At 43.7% G+C, this 7,558-nt stretch overlaps 1 protein-coding gene across 1 annotated transcript in view; it reads right to left on the bottom strand.

Annotated features, from left to right (window-relative positions):
* Positions 1-485: 485 nt before the first annotated feature.
* Positions 486-7,558, bottom strand: part of col5a1 (procollagen, type V, alpha 1) — a 58,923-nt gene continuing 51,850 nt past the window's right edge. Inside the window, 5 exon segments of the mRNA XM_076980011.1 lie at positions 486-2,507; positions 2,610-2,843; positions 5,073-5,141; positions 5,900-6,012; positions 6,986-7,247. Coding sequence (XP_076836126.1) covers positions 2,361-2,507; positions 2,610-2,843; positions 5,073-5,141; positions 5,900-6,012; positions 6,986-7,247 — 825 coding nt within the window. The 3' untranslated portion in view covers positions 486-2,360.

The following is a 7,558-nucleotide window of genomic DNA, read 5'->3' as shown; positions in this document are numbered from 1 at the left end:
ATCATTTTCATGCATACAGATAGGTTTTAATGCTTCAAAAGACATACAAGGGTGGCCACAGTAAACTTGAATTTATTGACACAAAACCAATATATCTTCTATCCTCTCTTACACAGGTTTAACAAGACCTCAAAACAGACAAACAGACAAACATACAAAAATCTTTTAATTGGCAGCAACACTGCTGTTTTTCCTTTTTTTAATTTACAGAAATTATCATTCTTTATATTACGTTATGACAGGAATCGTTTGTCTTCTGTATTATGGTCTTTTAAAAGCAGTTCAAGTCTTATTTAACATGAACGGAGGGTAAAGGCTGGGTAACAGTTGGCATAGTGGTGTAAGCTTAGGGGGGAAAGTGGCAAAAGAACAGAGGGGGAAAACTCAGCCCAAAATAAATCATCCCACTGAATCCAAATCTCTCAGTAATTATGTATGTGCAATGTAAAAAAAACAACCACAGGCTTAATCTATCTATGACATGCTTATACAATCTCCCATTAACTGACTTTTAGATTTTTTTTTTTTTTGGTCTTCAAGTATCTGATATGTAGTGTCAAGCTGTGAAATATCTTTGGTAGGCAAGCAGGAATGAGTCTGTGCTCCTCAGAAATTGGCTCTGAAATCAGAAGTCAAGTCCTCCCTGGCAAAAAAAAAAAAACCAAACAAAACAAAAATAAAAAAAGAAGAGGAAGAACCACCACCAAAACGTTCTCTCCACCGAACTCCTCTGGACCTCTGACTGTCAGTTTATGAAGCTTGAGGTGAACAGGCGATCCATTGCACTCGTTTCCATAGCGGAAATGCTCCAGGTCCACAAACACTGTGAACTAATTACTACACTTTTTTTTTTTGTCTTTTTTTTTTTTTTTTTTACAAAATTCTTGTGGATTTTTTTGAATACATGTGCTGCAGAGGACTACATTAAGGTACTTAAGTGACCTCAGAGAAGCACCTAATTACATGGATTCATGTTTGACAGCATCTTAAAGAGAGGAAGAGGAGAAACAACTGTTTCCTGTGATGAATTAATATGATGGACTGGCATGCATAGAAATATTTCCCCACACGAGACGCAAGATTCTGGTTTTGATACCCCCTCCCAAAAAAAAAAAAAAGTTACTTTCACTTTCAATCTTTTTCATTTTAACCAAATAAACAAACAACAACAATAAAGAAATATATGTATCTATATAGCACCACTGGCAGAAGGAATTAGCACCTAGTTTAGTGATATTGTGTTTCCTCAATACATGGCCTCCCATTATGTGTTAGACACAGATAAATTTTGAACGTTAAGGTTAAAAGGTGTACTTGTTCGGTTACACGAGCTGACCTGACATCACTCTCGAGAGCCCAAGAGACCTCAGGCGGTTTAGCATCAGGCCTCGAAATGCTCACGAGATGCCAACATGTTTGCTTGCACTTTTACAGCCTTCTATTCTGCTGCTTGAAAGTACACAGAAAGTAAGGGCCAGACGTGCACCACATCTGCAATGAGACAGCATCGTTGGTTCTCCATGTTGCTTTTATTGCCTTTAATTATCCATGTTGCTGATATCCAATTTTCTTCAAGCTCACCAATTTTTTTTTTTTTTTTTTGGGGGGGGGGGGGGGGCTTTATTTGCACCAATCAGCTGCTGCACTGTCCTTCTCACTCAATGGTCCACATGCATGTTTTGAAGCCAGAACAAGGTGATGAGAAAAACAACCAAGGGAGGAAAATAAACAACTACTTACAAACATACGCACAAAAAATTTATATATATATTTATATAAGTACCATTCCAGGAAATGGAAAGGCAAATATACACGAAATGGAGGTCAGGATGCTAATGTGAGAGAAACGGTTTCGGGCAGTTGCATGGTCAAGCAGAAACCAGAGAGAGCTACGTCATGATGGAGTGCGTATGGAGGCCTCCACCTCATGGATATGCATGAAGGTTAGAGCCACTCCACCCTAAACCTATGGAGCATGGGTGAAGGAGATAAGCAGCTAGGAACTAGGAACATGGGGTCAGAATGTTGGTGAGGGACAACAGACAATCAGATAGCTAGCATTCAACTGATCCAGTTTCAAAACTTGCATGTGATAGAGGGGATACATTGAGGTTAAAAAGGTTGCCCATCTCTGAAAACTGATTATATGCTGTGGTTTGTTTGTTTATTAATATTTTAGAAAATCCATTCTTTATTTTCTTCAAATTTTTTTATCCTTTCTATGAATGTTGTTGATGGTGGTTTATCTGGAAACACAAAACTTTACAAATATGTTGTCCTATTCCTTTCTTGTGTTTTGCTCTTGGGAGAGAATGAATACGCTTGTATGGATTTGTCTCTGGTTTGCTCGGTGAACAGTCTTAGCCGAGGAAGCAGGCGGGGCCGACCTCGAAGCCGAACTTCTGCGTCGCGCCACCAAAGTCGTTGAACATGATGTCGACAAACGGTACCTGCTCCACTTTGGGCGTGTTGATCTCAAGTACAGTCTTTTCGTAGCCCTTTTTCAACTGCAGAAGGGATGAGGGAAAATAAGAAGGAAAGTTATGAATAGCAGACAGTGCTCGTGACACCACTTCCTGACTACATTACCCACGATCCTATTTGCTCACCGCGCATCCGTCGACAGCGGGTCTGATGTAGGGGTTGTTGTCATAGGACATCTCCTCGTCATTGGAGCCTAGGAAGCGGATGGCCTTGTCGTACGAGCCTTGCTCCTGGTCGTGCCATGCGACCGACTGGTAGCAGCTGTAGGTGAGGTTTTGCCGGGCTGTGGCGCTTAGCAGACGCAGGAAAGTCATCTGCACCACTCCAATCGGGTTGCCCTCAGCATCCACATAGGACAGCTAGGGATGGAGAGAGAAAGCTATGCTACAGACAGCAGCTCAGGAAAAAACAAGGCCCTCTAGAGGTCAATTTGAAAACTACACATCACACCTTTTAGCTGGTCTGATTGAATATCTGAATGAGTACCCCACACTGGGGAGTGGAATTTAACCTAATTTCTCCTAATTGATGTTGAATAGGTACTAATACAATACGCGCATTAGGATTATTCAATGCAATTGTACAATTTATGAGGGATAAGCATTGATTTTACAGAAAATATAATATAAATAGCAATTTGAAGACATAAATGGCAATTGGCTGACCAAGTTACCTGTGGTGTGGGTATGTCTGTTGTCTTGTGACAACTTATAACACAGTCACTCTCAAAGTGCTGGACTTCTCAGAGCAGCAGTGTGTAGAACATTAAGAGAACGGAAGATGTGGCATTTTCATCTAAATTAATTGCGGCAACTTTGCTAACATGAAAACTCATCATTCACAATTTTCAGCTCAGATGTTTCTAATCTTCTTTGAGGAGCCTAAATCACAGCAAGGGCAAATAAAATGAGGATTAATTCATGCCTCTTCTGGTTCTCTCTGGTGTGATGCAACATTTGCATTGTGGGAAATATGCAAATGTTTGTTTCCTCCATACCAACCCATGTCATTTAGAACACTCCACCACCTCCGCTTTGTCTCACACACACATGACTGTTCACAAGCAAAGCGCATACCATCATGCATGCATACATTCGTGCACACACACACACACACACACACACACACACACACACACATAGTATACTTACGTGGACACTCATATGCACTGACCTGCTCATGCCACACATGCACACACTGATTGGACCATGGATATTTACAGTTGAACACATATGTCACTGCATGGACACTCCTCAGTGAGAAAACTAAGGTAGTTATATGATCATGTCCAGTCAGTGTGTACCACGTGTTTCCACCTGCATGCTCTGCCTTGCCCACCCATCTTTCTACCCATCACCATAGAAACATTACCTCACGTTCACAGCCGCGCCCCAGCGGTGGCTGAACCCAGAAGCCGGGTGAGAGAGAAGCGCCCTGGGGGGCCCCTTGGAGCCATCATGGTGGTGTGGTTTCCACCCACTACACTGGGGATTCCCATTGGGAGCTGGAAGCTGAGCTACAGAGGCAGAGCTCTGGGGCTCCCATGTGACACTCTCCCATGAGGGTGTATTGTGAATTTGGGTTGCCTGAGTTTCTGACATATATCAAACTCAAGACGCACAGTCACTTCGTGGTGACTTTGAGCAGCATACAGACACTGAGAATAAGGCAGATGACTTCAGTCAAACTCAACCACAGTCAAGCTACTAACCAGTCAGTATTCAGGATAGTTAGACATCAGATAGCAACAGTAATTTTCTTTGAATGGACATAGTAATTTGTTGTATGATTAAATCTTTAAACACAATGTCCTTTGAATCTTGTACTTTGTTCTTCATTCAAACATTGAATATGATTATGTATGGGGTTATGGAATTTTTTATATTCTTTATTTATGCCTCGGTAAGAGTTTGACTGACAGTATCAACCCATATTCTCAGATTACCCATAAGCCTAAGCGCTCACCCTGTTATATTGTAGAGGAGCTTGTGCAGCATCATGCTCAGCCATAATTGGAACCCAAGTGCTCCGTTCTGGAGCTAGAACCATGCAGAACCACAGGCCTCCAAGAGTCAGAACTACAGAACCATGGCACCTTAGAACCTCGGCACTTAGGAACATGTGGTGCCTTGGGACATAAGAACTGTGGGGACCACGTGAGTGTGGAACCTCAGAACCTTGAGACCAATAGACCTGATGAACCTCGGAACCTCAGGACCTTGAGGCCAAAGAACATGATAAACCTTGGATCCTTAGGACCTTGGTACAGAGGAACTTGCTGAACCTCGAAAACCTCAGGACCTTGGGCTGAGGAACCTGATTAACAATGGAACTTCAGAGCTTTGAGACCTCAGATCCTGATGAACCTTGGAACCTCAGAACCTTGGAACAAGAGCCTCAGAACTGAAGCTCCACTCCCTTGGGGCCTGCCTCACGCCTCACTACTTACCATGGACCCTCGTTTGTAGCGACTATACCAAGTGCCTGGGCTGTCTTTGGGCCAGCGGGCCATTTTGCTCTGTAATAGGAGAGTAGGAGAGGGCTTTAGCAGGAGAGAGGTGGTGGAGGTGCAGAGGAGGTGCTCTTACCAGTTTACCACGTTTGAATTCACTGAACCAGGTGCCTGGCTTCTCCTTCACCCAGGAGGTGAGCCTAGTCTAGGACACCAGAGCGGGAGAGAGAGGAAGTTAAAACAAGATAGAAGAGAAGAAGAAATGGAAGAAGAACAGCAATGAAAACAAAAACATAAAAAAGCAATAGAGGAGAACAAGGAAAAACGATGACAAGAAAGAAAAGGCCATGGAGCTGGAGGAAGGAAAGCATGAGGATACATGGATCATCAAAATAATAAATCAATCAATCAATCAATCAATCAATGATTGATTGATTGATTGAAAATAATAAAGAACAGAGTATAAAAATTATGCAGAATAGAACACTCAGCCTGAACAGTACACGGTCTGAACAGGACAAAGCTCAAACTGGATATGGCCCAAACAGGACACATCGTCAAAACGAAGGTTCTCTTTCCTCATTCCTTGGTTTTTTAAATGTAAATAAGCTACATGGTACAATGTGTGTGGCTATTACCTGCAAATGTACATACTAGAGATCACTGAGGATAGGTCTTTTTATATAAACCCACTGCCCACTTTATAAATGGGGTTAGCAGACATCCACATCCAATCATCGAAACCTTTATGAGCTGTGCATGTCTTATACGTCCCTGCCACAGATGTACAGTTTGATTTACACTGTGCCACAACAGCCCGTGTCTCTTCCTGCTTTAAACTGTATGCATGGACAATCTTTGAACTCCCAGGCCACTCAAGCTCTCCTCCTCGCCAGAAAGGATGGTAGGGCAGGTCCATGCCATGCGCACAGTGGCCACCGGGGGGCCGGCACAGACGCTTACCCCTTCGCTCTTCTTGTCGGGGTAGATGCAGCTCTCGCCGCCCGAGGTGAAGTTGCAGTACACCTTGAAGGAGTCCCGCGTGCAGCCCTGGTTGGGGTCGATCCAGTACTCGCCTGGGAAATGACAGTCGCAAAGCTCATGCTCAACCACTTCGCTCATTTCAACGCAGACACTACAGAGTCCTGCGTTTACATGTACTGTCTATATCATCTACCTGGTTCTCAATGGTTAAACTGATTTTTATAACTGCTGTCCTTTTGATATGCTGGGGGGGGTATAAAATGGAGGGAGAGGATTTTGGTGTAGGGTCTCTTCTTTTTATAAAATGGAGAGGATTTTGGTGTAGGGTCTCTTCTTTTTATAAAATGGAGAGGATTTTGGTGTAGGGTCTCTTCTTTTTATAAAATGGAGAGGATTTTGGTGTAGGGTCTCTTCTTTTTATAAAATGGAGAGGATTTTGGTGTAGGGTCTCTTCTTTATCGCTGGGTCTTGGGCTTTTGCTTTCATGTACCGTGAGGCCCCGTGAGGCCCCGTGAGGCACCCTGTACTGTTCTGTATCACTGTTTCTACTGGGTATATTACCTTGTTACTTTAATTTACAATAGTTGTTCTATTGTTTAATATTTTGTTGGTTGTTAATAAATCTGGTTAATTGTGTAACCACGGTCTCCCTTGGTTATAGCTATAGCGGGCCAGATTAGTATCAGATAAAGGTGAATGAATGCTAACACCAATTCCCTATAAGGTATCCCATCTGCTGCACATGTTTATTAGGCCAACCCCTAAATAAGGGTAACATTTATTGGTATAAACAATAGCCTGCTTTGTCAAATGTTTACCATACAGTTATAAATTAGGTTAGGTATATCTTATTACCTGCACTGAGCTATTTGAGAAGTGAGTACCCTTAGATTCTTACCAACTATACTTTGGAGTCAGATAAAGAATTAGGTTTTCTGCATGTTAATCCTTCTTCTGCACCTATTTCCATCCTTGGTTAAATCATACCTAAAACCCATACATGTACGTCCAAGTGGGAGGTCAGCATGTGTGTATATGGGAGGGGCTTGCGTGGTCTCCACCCACCATCAGGGAAGTCTGTGTGGCTGAGTTGCAGGTCCTTGCAGGTGCGTGCCGGGTTGGTCTGCGTGCCCAGCGGGTGTTTCATCTGCTCGATCTCCAGCTTGAGCGAGTTGAGCGAGCCAAAGATCTCCTCCATGCCGTCCTCGTAGTCCTTGTAGGCGCCGTCGACGGTGTCGTCCACCAGCTTGCTGCCGTCAATCGCCCTCCTGGACCTCTTCGGGCTGGACTGGATGGGGAGCGGGTGGATGACGTCACCGGGTGGACCCTGGGGGGTGGGATGGAGGGTTGGGTGAGGGCACAGCATGGGGGACAGTTGTCTGTAGGTTCGGTAGTGGTCCAGCGCCCAGGTACCCGAACTGAACCAAAACCTCCCTGACCCGAATAGTCTCTAGATTTACTACATTCCTTGTTCTGACCCACCTGGCTTAAGGAGACCTTTGCCTGCTGAGCTGAATCAAATGTGACATATTAGAGAAAACTCAAAAGTGCACAGAACCTCCTAGACCTTCAGAGTAATTACAAATGAAGCTGTGGGCTGTTGTGCTCCTGGACAGCTGGAGTCCAGCTCAGTTTTGC

Source organism: Brachyhypopomus gauderio, chromosome 18, assembly GCF_052324685.1.
Source record: "Brachyhypopomus gauderio isolate BG-103 chromosome 18, BGAUD_0.2, whole genome shotgun sequence".
NCBI lineage: Eukaryota > Metazoa > Chordata > Actinopteri > Gymnotiformes > Hypopomidae > Brachyhypopomus > Brachyhypopomus gauderio.
Note: the sequence above shows the minus strand (reverse complement) of the source record. Positions and strands in the feature narration are given on the sequence as shown.